At 45.1% G+C, this 13,801-nt stretch overlaps 1 protein-coding gene across 1 annotated transcript in view; it reads right to left on the bottom strand.

The window, feature by feature from the left end:
• ITPRID2 (ITPR interacting domain containing 2) overlaps positions 1-11,440 on the bottom strand; it is a 40,028-nt gene extending 28,588 nt beyond the window's left edge. The window contains exons 1-8 of the mRNA XM_041717339.2: positions 11,304-11,440; positions 10,765-11,049; positions 10,616-10,667; positions 5,574-5,623; positions 4,700-4,756; positions 2,032-2,068; positions 724-822; positions 75-283 (exon numbers count right to left, since the gene is read on the bottom strand). Of these exons, the coding sequence (XP_041573273.1) occupies positions 75-283; positions 724-822; positions 2,032-2,068; positions 4,700-4,756; positions 5,574-5,623; positions 10,616-10,667; positions 10,765-10,990 (730 nt within the window). The 5' untranslated portion in view covers positions 10,991-11,049; positions 11,304-11,440. The remainder of the gene's footprint in view (positions 1-74; positions 284-723; positions 823-2,031; positions 2,069-4,699; positions 4,757-5,573; positions 5,624-10,615; positions 10,668-10,764; positions 11,050-11,303) is intronic.
• Positions 11,441-13,801: the final 2,361 nt, after the last annotated feature.

Below are 13,801 nucleotides of genomic sequence, written 5' to 3'. Positions count from 1 at the left end.
ATACACACCTCTTTTGGGGTTGTTTACATAGTTAATAAACTCATAAACAAACTGTACTTCAAAAACATACTTACTTGTTAAAGCAAAACTTGGATTTTCCACTTCCATGCGCTGTATTTGGGCATTCAAAAACACTTTGATATCTATCCCTCTGGCAAATGATGATGAATTAAAAAATCTCGCTGGAATTTTTGAAGCAATATCTGGTTCATCTCTTCCAAACCCAAGGTTGTAGAGCACTTCTTCAGGATCTTCCTCATAAAGCTCCAGTAATTCAGAAACACTACATAAATGAAAGATGTTAACCATCTACATGTAAGATCCAGTCCCTTGTATCGAACTGCTAACTCACTTTGGTTTATTGAACTTTTGACTCCTACAGCTTAGACTAGTTTTGGAAATAATTGTGGAGATCTCTTCATCTAAAGTTTTCATTCCCATCATGAGAGCCATTAGCCCAGACATCTCACAGATCCAATCCCAAAATTTCAAAAATCAGTCCTATTCTGCAGAGCTCAGATTTTAAAATGCCATTAAAAGTTCAGGTATTTATAATGTTTAGGTCCATTTGTTAGCATTTACTGAAAACCACAACAAAAGACAAACAGAATTTTTCCAAGCAACCAAATTAAAATTCCCTTCTCAGCTACTAAATGCAGCAATGCACAAAAAACAAGCCAAATTCATTTAACTGAGAAACAGACCTTTTAAGCATAGTTTTACCTTGAAACAGTCGTGCTGCTTTTTCCCGAGCCGGTAGAGTTCATACTTCTCCCCTTCTGATGGAACTGCAGCCTCCTGTCCTTTGCCAGTACACCATCGCTGTCAGCACAAACAGAGAGGACCCCTGCGATAAACCTCTTTTGTTCACGGACTTGATTCTCTGTCTCACTGGAGAGCTAACCCACCAGCACTGTCCAATTTCTCTTTTCTCCTTCACTGTTATCTGGTTTATATTATCCATGTCATTTATTGAAATACAGAAACGAAAGCAAACCCTGGGCCACCTCAGTAAAAATGTACATAGACGGTATGACTTGGAACGCAAATGCGAGCTGAGAAAACAACCCCTGATCTGCCCTTGCTGCCCCACCCTCCCTGTTCCCACCCTCCTCCAGTAAGGAAGCCCAGCCTCGGGTGAGCTGTCCTTGCCCTGCCTTTTCCTGCCTCCCCTGGGCCGCTGCCTCCTCCAGCAGGACCTCCCCATGCACGGCCACCCTCTCCATGCCTTGGATACCCTGCTCACCCCAGTGCCACCTGAGCTGAAGAGGCTCCGGGCACGGAGAAGTGAAGCAAGACAAGCTCCAGTCCACACTGCTGGCCAGTCTCTTTCCCAATCCCAAACTACTTCTCCTCTGCATCTGGAGAAACTGCCAGAGCATTAGGTGGTATCCTGAGTTCAAACATACTTTTCCTGTTAATCTCTCTGAGGAAAAAATTGTTCCACCCCCTGAACAGCCACCAAGAAACCAAAGGTGGCAGAGGAGTCACCTAAGAGTGTATATTTATTTATGGAGCCCAACTCAGGAGGAATAGAGAGGATGCTTTCCACAGGGGTTGTGCAGCATTCACTGAAGTCTCAGTGGGGTTTTAGTTTCAGCACATTTTATTTAGAAGCTTTAACGATCTCTCCTATCTGAAAGTCTTCTTTCCCTGCTCCCAAAAGACATCTGCTGTGACAAGCAAAACTAATTTTCCCTTGAAATTTCTGAAACAGTGAGTAATCGGTGAGGCAAAGAAGGTTAATCATGCTACATTGCTAAGATTTGCCATTTCTCTGTTTTCCTCCTGCTACTCCAAAATCTATATCAGGTCTGCTGAAAGAATATACAATCTTAAATTTTTTTTCTGCACTTCCTAATGACTCTGTGTTATCTGGATCACTTCGTTCATTCTCATGTTAAACAGACACGAGCAGAAGAGCTTTAGCTCTGTGGAAGCCCCCATGACTTCCACTACCCATTTCTCTCCCCTGCCCTTCACTATAAATATTCCTCTGAAGTAAACAAACATAAAAAAAACAATTCTTACCATGTTTCTGCTTGGGTATCATTCCGTAGATGATTAGCTGCAGAGAAAGAAGAAGTAGTTATAACCAGACCTCTTCAGAACTACACTTCTCACAATCAGTATGAAGAAGCAGACAGTGAGCACATTTACCAACAGTCCTGCATAAACCAGATTTTATTTCTTCCCTATAAATGCGATTGTCAAGGGTTTCTAGTATATGGCTGATATAAAAATTATCTAGTTTATTAAAGCTCTGTTTAAAATTAAGTCTCATATGGACACATGTTTACATACTGTCATTAATCTTATTACTTGAAATTTAAATTGCGATCAGCTGGTAATTGTTATATAAACCATTTATTGCTTTGCAACTAAAGACAAGATTACCAGCTGCAGGGCTGTTCTTGGGTGGGAAGGGGAGGAGGACAAGCAGGCATACAAAGATTGCTCCAGTTGAGAAAGTAAAGAATATAAGAAAGGCAGTTGGCCCTACAGCCAGGTGCTAAGACTATTTGTTCATCTTTTCATCAGCAAAGTGGCTGCCTGAGCTGTGCAATACATGGACCAGAGCTCAGTGAAGCCCTTGCTGCTGATGGGGCCAGCAGACATTGATAGGGCAGGAGGCACAGCTGATAGGGCTCAGAGGTGATAGCCTCAGGAGGGAGGCTGTCTGCCAGGTACCAAACACCTGGTCACCAGGCTGACAGGGAAGCCAGCACTTTCCACAGCTGGATCACATGGGAATGTTCCAGGCAGCATTATTCTTTCAGAACTGAACTTCAGACTTTAATTATGGGCTCCCCAAAGAAACAACTCAGCATTAACAACTTGGCCCAGGAGACAGGCAAGGAGCACGTGTCTGTTATAGCAGCCCTCAGAATCAGCTATGAAAAGAGTGATGTCACACACTGCCAGGAGAAGCCTGCATCTCGACCCGCTGTGCCAGGAGGGTAAAGTCAGCAACTGTGAGTAAAACGTGGAAGCCTCTCAACCTCTCTCTTGGTTTCAGAGGCATCACAAAGAAATGTAGGCAAAACACAGATCCCACATTTCTTCAACATTCCTGCCTATAATAACATGAAGGTAAGCCTCTCTGTAAGGATTATCCAGTGACTAAGATGAACAGCTGAACCATGGGTTTTACCAGCTCAGCAGTGGGCCGGGGTTACAGGTCCCTGCCCAATGCCCTCTGTAGCATTCACACAGGGCTCTGGCTTGCATCTGGCCTCGGGCAGTCCCGGCTGCACAAGGGCAGGCCATTCATCCCAGCCTCAAAGGGGCTGTCTGTCTGGCAGGGCACGCAGCCCTGCTCCAAGCAGCTCTGTTGTCCCCTTGTTCTAGGATGGGAAGCAAAGCCCAGCAGGAACATCCGCGTCGTTAGCCAGAAAAATCAACCAGCAATTCTAGTACTGGGATCTTTTCATCTGGACAAGCTAAATCATGCTAAAGACCCATACAAACCAGAAGTCCTTGGAAACTATAAGGAGAAAAATTGAAAAGAAAAAATGACATGATGTACTGAAATCCACTAATTCTTGTGTTCTTGGTCATATTCTCAGACCCTTGGATTATCATTACACAGAAATTTTTCCTATGAAATCTTTGTACTGCAGGCAATCTAACAAGTGGAAAAGACTGTCAATAGGAAAATTTAATCCTATTTCATCTACTACAATAGAAGACTCATTTATTGCTTTTTCATCATTAGCAGATCAAGATCATTACCAGATAAACTCTTCTCCCTAGAAGTCTTAATCTTTAAAAAGTAAAGATATTTCTTTCCTCCAGGCCTTATCCCACTACTCTGACACTCTTATATATTGGCAAGACCAATGTGGAAGAAAAGGGCTTTCTACTACACCAGTTCTGGCACTTAGCAAAAGCTGTGATTCAAAAACAATAAAAGCTAAACAGGGAGTTTTACCTTTTTTTTTTTTTTAACACTGAAAGTAAATAATGTCTTATGACCCGTCCTACAGATAACTCCAGGACCTGGTTTATGAGATTTTTTCTGCTATTTTACAAGATACTGCTGTTAGAACAGAATCCACAGTGCTTTTGCTAGCTGCTTTACAGACACCTCTGATCTATGATCAACATCAAGACTAGAAGTCTTTTTTACAAAGTCCATGGGGAACAGCCACATCTCCTTCCCCTTAAAAAAGGGAAGAGAAAGAAAAGGCAAGCAGATAGCAACAGAAGAGTCTATATTGTGGTTGATCAAAATACTTACTCAGCTTTGGTGCTTTTCACTTTTAAAAGCACTTAACAGACTTGCCTCTTGGCTGATAGAATTTCATTCCTCCTTTCAGAAGCTCACACATGCCACTCCCAAGGGATTCAGTGGAAGTGGGGCATGCCTGGCTGACAAGAGTAACCCATGGACAAGAAGAGCAAGTAGGAGAAATCATTTTCTCACAGCCTTGGTAAGTGCTCCAGGCTGTCCTGTCATCATGGGCATTAAAATGAGAGGGCAGAAGCAAATTCAAGGCTGCCTCTGACCTTTGGGTCAGAGACCCAGAGTGTTTAACTCTAGCCATAACCTAAATAACTTCAAAAAGCAAATCTTCCTGCATTTTTTGTGTGCTTCATCCTGATTTTCTACCCAATGCTGTCCTTCAAAATAAAAATCAGATGACTGAGTATAATTTTTTTGGCTAGAAAAAGAGTCATAATCTGCCACACCCACCTTCGGCTCCCAGGGATAAGTCATCTTCAAAACTTCCTCCATTTCTCACCACCATGCCTGAAAACATACAGTTAGCAGTTCAACAACTACAATGCTCCAATGTTTTCCTTCCAGCTGCTTATCTAAAGATATTCGTAAGACCTTTCATTTGATACAAGAAATAACTAGACTTTATTTACAATCCCTGCATTACTCATGCAGTTAAAATGCATTAAGAAGCAAGAAGTTACATTTCAGAACACAGCAAAATGATTTTGAAAGGGAACAACTACAACACTGCTTTGGTTTTGCACTCAGAAACACCTCCAAGTCAATGGGTGAGCAAACTAACTTCAAGTGGGAACCTGGAGGTACCATTCAGCACATCTGTGCCTTCGGCTGCTGCGTTATCTATCCTCCAGACATCTTACCAGGAGAATCCAGAGTCTAAGTCCACCTTAAGTATACCTTCCTGTACCAGATTAGGAGCTGAAGTGAAGACTCCAGGCACAGAAAGTAATTCTTCTTCACCCTGTCACTATCTGCACATTCCCACTGTACTTTGAACTTTACTATTCAGACCTGCTCGGATAGTAAAATTTTCAGGTGTGGCAACCACAGTTATTAGAGGCAGAGACTGCCTAATGCTCTCCAGTTTGGAGACAAAATCTTCTCTCTGTTTCACACATCTGGGAGTTTTTTAGAGCTTACTAAGATCTCCATTATTATTCAGGTTCTTTTCCCCCTTCTCCAGTTTCTCAGACACAATTGCTCCGCTTTGAGAATAACTTTGCAACACTGACCCAGCTTTGGTTTGCTACCAGGTCTCACATGAATGTCCTTGAAAACACAGATTCCAGCAAAAGAGATTTCAGTAGGTAAAGTCCTTCCTTACCCTTCAATAGAGGATTGCTTTGCTCATCCAGGGAGGCTCCCAGAGGCGTTCTGAAACCACAGAAGAGATTAACACTACTTAAAAAACTTGCTGCTTCATGTCCTTCCTTACAGCATGTAACAAGCTTGTGATAGCAGCAGTTGTCCCTCCCTCCCTCCTTCCCTCCCTCCGCCCCCAGAAAGCACAAACATCTGACGACTGGCAATAACTTCCTAAACAATCCCCAGCCCTCTAAATAAATACACCTTGCAGAGAAAAACAACACAACGTAATAACTGCAAAGCTCAAACACCTTCAGGGGCAGCAGCCCCTGCTGAGGAAAATCAGGGACTTCTCAGCAAAACACCCAGAAATAACAAGCATGATTTTTTGAATGGATTAATTCAAGCTCATTTAGGCAGTAAAAACTGCCATTTTTCTACACATTTAAAACTTCTTGGAGAGAGGGGTGAACAGTTATATTTGATGATCAGGAAGAACCAAGATAAAAAAGTCTTGACAGCTATGTTAGCTGTCACTTGCCAGTTCTGATTTTTTACAGGCTGTTCACACTAGTTCTTTTTTGGATGATCCCTCCAAAAGCTGTTGCCTGAAGGGCAGGGGATTTGCTGAACATCATGGTGCTTGAAAGGAGCAGCAGAAGCCTCACAAATGACAGGTCCAATCCCACTCTGGGTTCACACTGTATTTGTTGACACTAACTAGATGTTTCCACATCTTGTCTCTCAGACATGTTTAACCAGTGTCTTGTCACTTCTAAGTAGCACAGCATTAACTTTCAAAGCTCAAAACAAATTCATAAATATAATACTCATAAAGAAGGGAAAAGCAGATGATTTATGCACTTACATTATGTATGTTTCATTTGGATTTTTAATTAGCAAACACATAAACCTGCCTGAAGACCTGAAAGAAACAGTGCTCTGATACAGTATTTATTTTGGTGCCATAGCCAAATTAAGCAAGGAAAGTTTGCATCTGCTTTCTAACAGACCTTACACTTCACAACCTTATTTTTCTTTCCCCTCTGAACAGAGCTCACTCTCTCCAGATGCAGCCAGCTGATACGGAGCAAGCTCACTTCAACACACGTTCTGTAAAGCAAGGCAAAGCCAAGCCCCACCGTGGTGGGACTCCAAGGCAAACAGCCAGAGCATTTAGGTGCATAAGCACATTCCAGGTGACAGGACACACTGCCAAGGCTCACATCTCCTGCATTTCTGCATGTCTGTCCAGTCAGAGTCTAAAAAACTTAGGCTATATTGTCTAAACCTGTCAGCCTACAAGAAGCCTATGTTCTCAGATAATAACTATCCTCAGTGTTTACTCCCTGGATCTGACGATCTGACGGGTGCACTCCAAACCTTCTCCTTCCCTGGTGGCTGCTCCCATGGCTCTATGTTTTTGATGTAGAAACTTGCTGGCATTGACTTTGACAGCCAAGGTCAGTGCTGCATGCAGCGGCTGGCAGAAAGCAGTAAAAGCATCCATCAAAGCTGGCATTTTCCTTTCGAAATTAAGTCTGTCACCATAACAGCACATTAGCAGCTACCAGAACAGCATCCTTGTCAACCACCCCTTTCTGCTCAACCTGCACAGGTGCACACAGCTGCCATACACCCCCTGCCTTTGAAAAACTTGCTCTTAAGGACTAGACAAAACATGAGTTTAAACAATAGAGAAGTACCACACAAAAATCCTTGTGGACAACAGCACGGATAGCTCTGCCTTTCTGCACCAGGCTGTTTTCCACCAGCAAGGCCCATGGCTCTGTCTCAGAGCAGCCCTGTGCACTGGGGAATGTTAGGGTTGGGGACCCTTCCCCTTGCTGTGCCCTCAGGATGGGGTGTCCCTGCCCCACACAGCCTCAAGGCTTCCTCTCATCCCAGAGCTCTGTTTCTTCAGCCACCAGTTGTGGTCAGATGGTCTCTCAGAACAAGAAAAGGGGTTTGCACTGTGCTGTGGAAGTGTTTAAACCTCAGCTTTTAAAACCTTTATCTGGGCAGAAGCCATGTTTATTTTAAACTTGAAGTAAAAAATCTCTTCTTTCTGAGGCATTTCAAGAACTCACTTCCTGCATATCTACAGGAGATGGCTCCTAGATACCTCCCACATCCCCTGTATTACTGGCAGTTTAAATTATATTCAATCAAAACAGTACACGTCATTGTAATAGTTGACAAAAAAACCCTATTTTTATCTATCACTATAATGCAAGCATTTGTACTTCAACTTTTATGAGCTTTCTCATTACTTCAGAATGGCTTTTCAAAGTACTGGGGAGAGAGAAAAAGGTCTTTTTCAAAGGCACTCAATTCCCAAAACATGAATGAACCAGAGAATTTGAGTAACATCTGACATTTTTTATGCCTCCATAATTCTTATCACAGTATGATAAATACTTGCTTTTTTGCTTTTACGGTTTGCTGCTAGTTATTTCTTTACAAGAAGCCCAAAACAACAAAATGTGTATCTATCAAGGTAAATAACATAGGAAATTAGGAACTTTCCTCTCCTCTAAAGCAGATGTGAAACAGAGATGCCAAGTAATAAAAGCCCCAAACCACTAACATAAATATCAAAGGACAGCTAGTAATTCTTTTTATCCATATTAGAACACTACTAATGCCTTTAGAAACAAACAAAGGAATACAACTTATAAGTAGATCTATTTATGCAGTGGGTTGATATTAAGGTTTTTTGTGCTGCTGCCAACTCAAACCAGAAAATAAGATTTTAAAAGTGCAAGTTTTCTTCTGATTTCACAAACACACCCAGAAACTCAGAAAATGTGAAGGACTACTTTTAGAAAACATGTAACAGAGAAGATATTGTATTCAGTAACTGAATCTTCATTTGTAGCAATAGCTACATGGTAACATGTTAGAATACAAGTTAAGAATACTCTTAACTTGTAAGAATAAGGTTGCACCATGAACCAGAAATAGAAGCTGTTTGTGTATGCCCACACTTTTCAGTCATCAAAGCTTGACAGCAAAACCAGTGTTATTAAACAAGTAAGAAATTTCAGAGGGAACGACTTACAAATTGTAAATTTCACAATTGTTATTTTTAAACAAAACATTGTAGTATCTGCAGGGCTATTCCGTCCCCTGTTAATGCTCTTTTCCTATGTACATTGTTACCAAGGATTCTATATATACAATCACTTATAACACTGCAAATTGAATTATCACTTTACTGTACATGATAGCAACTGTTTGCATGTACATTAGGCATAAAAAAATTAAACTATTCTGCAGTTTAAAACATATGGAACTGTGCAGCCCTTCACAGGCAGCTGGGATTGCATCTCCCAGGCATGAACCGCACACGCTGGCACCCTGCACGCCACAGAGCAGAGGCTAACTCCTGTCTCAATAGCATTGTTTAGGAAATCTGCTTTTAAAAGTCCTTCTGAGGAGAACACAAGATTCCTCTGAAAAGACAACAGTAAATAGCTGTACTTTAAAAGGCTACTGTGGAAGGAGAGCAACAGATCTCACAGACATGAATTACCTAAATTTATGTTTCTGTATTAGGAAAAGAGTTAACTTGTGCTTCATTTGTTATTTGTAAAACAATATTCCCATATTTTGGGAATCAACCGCCAGAGATGCAAACACATTCCACAGAAATGTGTGGTGCCAGTTTTAACAACAGATAGTTACTAAAGCAGGGGTATGAAACTGCAAGCTTTGTGTTATTACTCAAGATTTTTGGCCACCTATTAGATGTTCATGTTGTCAGTTTGCAGCTTTGTGCTATTCTTTAAATTCTGTACGGAAATGTTAAGGACTACAGGGCCAGGGAAGGTTCTAGACAGAAATCCTGCAGATTTAGACATAGTGGCAGTGCAGCATTCGGAAGAATATCACCTCCAATGGCCTCTTTACCCTCCAGTTCTTACTTTTTTTCCCTCCCCACTTAAAAAAATACTTATAAGAAAGCACTGAATTTGTAATACTGATTTTAGGAAAACTGTTTAGTAGACCAACAGGATACCAGATATGAAGTAAAGTCAGAAAAATCTTCTCCCTTTCTAGCATTTTAGAAGAATGGTCTGTCAGGTCAGAACGTTATACTTCAGTACAATTTCAAGCCTGTAGCTGCCAACATCCTATCCAAGGCACAGCCCGTAAAGAGCTGAAGAAAACTATATGGAGGATCCTGTAGCTATAAGACAACCCACACTTCTTTTACAGAGTAAGATCAGTCAGCTGCTTGCCGGATCAAGAGATCACAAAGGCACAACTAATCTCAGTGGTAAATTCTTGCCTTAACGTAGCTGTTCTTAAAAGGAGAAAGAAACCAGAAATATCATATAGCAGAGGTCTTGAAATGTCATTGTCAGGTACTGGAAAGCTAATTGTTAGTTTCTCCCCATCAAGTCTGCCTCCAAGGGCTGTTAGGACTGAATGGAGTAGCAGCTGCTACTGATGTAGCATTTGTGCGTTTAAGTGACTGAGGATAAAGAAAAAGTAATTCCATCAATACCTGTTGTAAACACCAAAGATTATTTTGCAACAGAAGAAGAAACGCAGAATATATATACCATGCCTCAAGTTAAGGATAGAAAACATTAAGAGACTCAGATAAATCAAGTTAGTCTAAACTGTGGCATCACTCCTGAAGGCCCGTAAGCACAGAGGCCATGCCGCAGAAGCACCATTTCTTGAAATCGGCACCAGGCAAGGGAACAGTGGAAGCTTTAGGCTGGAGCCCCTCGGTGAGAACCACTGCAGCTTCCAAAGTAACGCTGCCTTCCTGACGCTCCGCTGAGTTCCTGCCCCGGCGGCTGAGAGCCGTCAGGCTCATTGATGAGCCGCGGCGGAGCGGGGCGGTGCCGAACGCAGCTCCCCTGCGGCCGTGCGGGCTCTGCTGCCGGCGCAGCCCGGCCGGGGAAGCGGCCGCGCCGGTGCCGGTGCCCGCTCCGCTCCGCTCCGGGCCCTGCCCGCCGGGGCCGCCTCCCTCCCTCCCTCCCTCCGCGCCGCGGGCTGCCCGCCCCGCCGCCGCAGCCGCCCGCCGGCGGGAGCACCCACCTGCAGTCCTTCAGCCATATCGCGATCTTCTCGTTGGGAACGCTGTGGCAGCCTTAGGGGCAGAGCAGGAGAGAAGCCGACAGTCAGTAACAGCGAGGCCGCCCCGCGCGGGTCCCGGTGGCCCGCGGGCTGCCGCCCCCGGCACTGACCTGCTCCTGCGGCCAGCGGCAGCGCGCCGCCGCCGACATCCTCCTCCTCCTCTTCCTCCTCCTCTTCTTCTTCCTCCTCCTCCTCCTCCTCCTCCTTGCCGCGGGCCAGCGCCGCTGCCGAGAAATCCTCCGCTTCCGACGCCTGCCAGGAGTCGCGGCTCTTGGCCCAGGCCTTCCTCTTCTGGGTCGCCCCGTGCCACTCCTCCGCCGCCGTGGGCTGCTCCATCGGGGCGGCGGCGCCGGCGGGCGCTTCACGCCGGGAGGCGAGTGCCGGAGGGAGCCAGCCTGCCGGGCGAGCGGAGATGTGCCGTCCGTCCGGCTGTCCGGGTGCCGCGGGGCTGCCGCGGGGCGCGGGGCCGCCGTCCGCGCAGCCCCCGGGAGCGCGGCCGCCCCTCCCCGCGCTCCCCCCCGGCCCGGCCCGCCCCCAGACCCGGTCACCGCCGCCCCCCGCCGTCCCCCGGCCCCGCAGGTGTCCGCCCCGGCCCGCCGCGGTCCGCGGCCAGCGGGCGGGCAGGGCTCGGGCTGCCCGCGGTACTCACATGTCGCGGCGCGGCGAGGCGGCGGCGGAGGCTGCGCCCGCCCCGGCTGCGGGCGGCGGCGGCGGCTCTGACTTCCTCATACCGCTGCGGGATGAGAAAACTCGGCGCCCACGTGACGGCGGCGGGGCCGGCGGCAGAGCGGGGCCTCCCGCCGGGGCCGGGCCGCCGGCCCGGGGCAGGGATGCCGGGCAGGGATGCGGGGCCGGGCCCGCCGGCGCTGCCGCAGCGCCGGCCCCTCGCGGCCCCTGCCCGAGGGCAGGCTCGAAGGGCCGCCCATGGCCTGGGCCCCTAAAGGATGTTTCCAAACGAAAAAAAATACAGAGCAGCCAAGAGGGATTTTGCGGGGTTTTATCCTCGGGGAACGGGAGTGAGGAGGAGAGAGAAGGCACAAGGGAAGGATACAGGATGTGTACTGGGTGCGCACAGCCTTCTGCCTGGCTTCCAGGGGTGTGAAATTAGATCAGCCTCTGCCCGGGCACAGCCTGGGTGCTGCAAGGACACCAGAAGTTAAAAATCTTAGGTGCGTTTGAAGCCTTTATCATCTCCTTCAGGATGTACTTAAGCCACCAGAACCAACTGAAAACGCAGCAAAAGACGAACGAGTCCCCATATGTGGGAAGGAGGTGCCGACAAAAGGCCGTTTTCATTGCGGGAGCCGAGTGCCATTTCTTAAGCACTGTCTCCTGCTTGTGGAGGGGACAGCAACCTGACAGCAGCCCTGGCTCGGTCACCCACTGGGGGCATAGTGCTGGTGGGCACCCTGCATGGGGAGCAGGGCACTGCCGTCCTGCGTGGGGTCAGGCTTCACATCCCAGACACTGCTGGAGCAGCCCTGCACGCCCAGCGAGCTCACCTGCAGCCACAGAGCCTGGGAGAAATAAGCTTTTGAAAAAGGTCTTTTACAACATTTTCATGAAAAGGTGCTGAATTAGTAAGCATAAGCAGCAAAATTTACCTGTGTTCTCTGGAGTTCTAAAACTGGTGTTGGCAGCCAGGCACATGATGTACTTCATGTTTAAAGGCAAATTTGCCTTTGGAAGGAAAAGGTTAGTGGTAGTCAATCAATATTCTTTCATTATCTTGCTATATAGTTAAAACCTTTCAAGGAGTTTCTTTGAAAATTTCCCCTATAAAATAAAAAACTGGCTTAATAAGAAAAAACTTGTTTTTCCTAAACCGCTCTAGCCCACCCACTGCTTTACCCATATACAGCCTTACTAAGATAAATTTCCCCTTATCACAAGTCATTTTTGTAAACACACTCTAATTTTCTGAATGGTTTATATTGAACTAAAACCAGAAGAACCGTAGCAAAAAGGACAAAGAAAGTGTATTTGTATTTGTATTTAATTTGACCCTGAAAGTACACATCATTTTTGTGCATGTTTTGAGATGGTATTTTTGAATTTCTTTAAAGAAAGAGCAAACTACATTTCAATTTATTTTGTTGATCCTCAGAATAATCAAATCATTTTCTCAGCAGGGCATGTTTCACACAGTACAGAATTTGCATGAGCTAATATGGAGTGTGTCCTGAGCCATGGGTGTTCCAAGTGGTGAGTCAGAGGGTCGGCAAAGGTCCTGTGCCCTCCACAGCAGCGCTGGGGCTTGGACTTTGGCTAAGGTTCCTCACAGGTGTATTTATAGTACTGGAATCTTAAAATCTGATTTTTTCTGGCTTTTTTTGGCAAGTGCCTAGGACAGCATTTCTTCAACATAATGGCCTATATTTCCATTTTATGTGTATTCATAAATAGATGTACCTATTAAAAAGTGGCCCTTTGAGGTTGAGCTGCCTGCATGAGAGCTGTAAGAGCCACAGAGAGGGCCTAGAGAAGTTTAACCCCTGCATTGTTTGCTGCCTAAGAGGGAACACAATTTCTTCTTGAAAGTTAGTTTCACTGGCACAGCTAAGGGTGAACAGTTGCAAGCTAAAAGCAGCTACTGTCTGGCCGTGCCAATACATCTTTAAGGAGTTCTTAATCCACAAATTACTGACATTATTGTCTATAATTGCTTGTGTGTTGTGACAACACTTACTCAGAGAATGTCAGAAATGTAAACAGCAGCCAATAGCTTTCTGCAGTGAAGTCCTGCCAGTACAGCACTGGGCTCTCTCTTGCACCTTCATACCATCCCAGCAAGATCCCTTTTGTCTCTATATGAGTAAGGATTGCACAATCAAATCCTATATTAAGCAGAACATTTTTCAAGGATATGTGGCTTGTTATTTCTTTTAATACTTGTAATCAAAAAGTCAGTTTGTTCTGTAATAAAAGTTTCTCTTGCTTCAGAATGCAATTTGTTAGTTGTACTTCAAAGTACTAATTGGGAAAAAAATCCTGTCACTCCAGTCACTTAAATTAGACCAACTCCTTTTTCCTCCCAATTTATTTTGAAACCATTCAAATTAAACATTGTGTAGGTACTAATTGATCAGGGATAAATTGTGCTTTACATTATGTTATAAAATTATAAAGGAAGTTTTATAACCACAG

Source organism: Taeniopygia guttata, chromosome 7 (genome assembly GCF_048771995.1).
Source record: "Taeniopygia guttata chromosome 7, bTaeGut7.mat, whole genome shotgun sequence".
Classification (NCBI taxonomy): domain Eukaryota; kingdom Metazoa; phylum Chordata; class Aves; order Passeriformes; family Estrildidae; genus Taeniopygia; species Taeniopygia guttata.
Note: the sequence above shows the minus strand (reverse complement) of the source record. Positions and strands in the feature narration are given on the sequence as shown.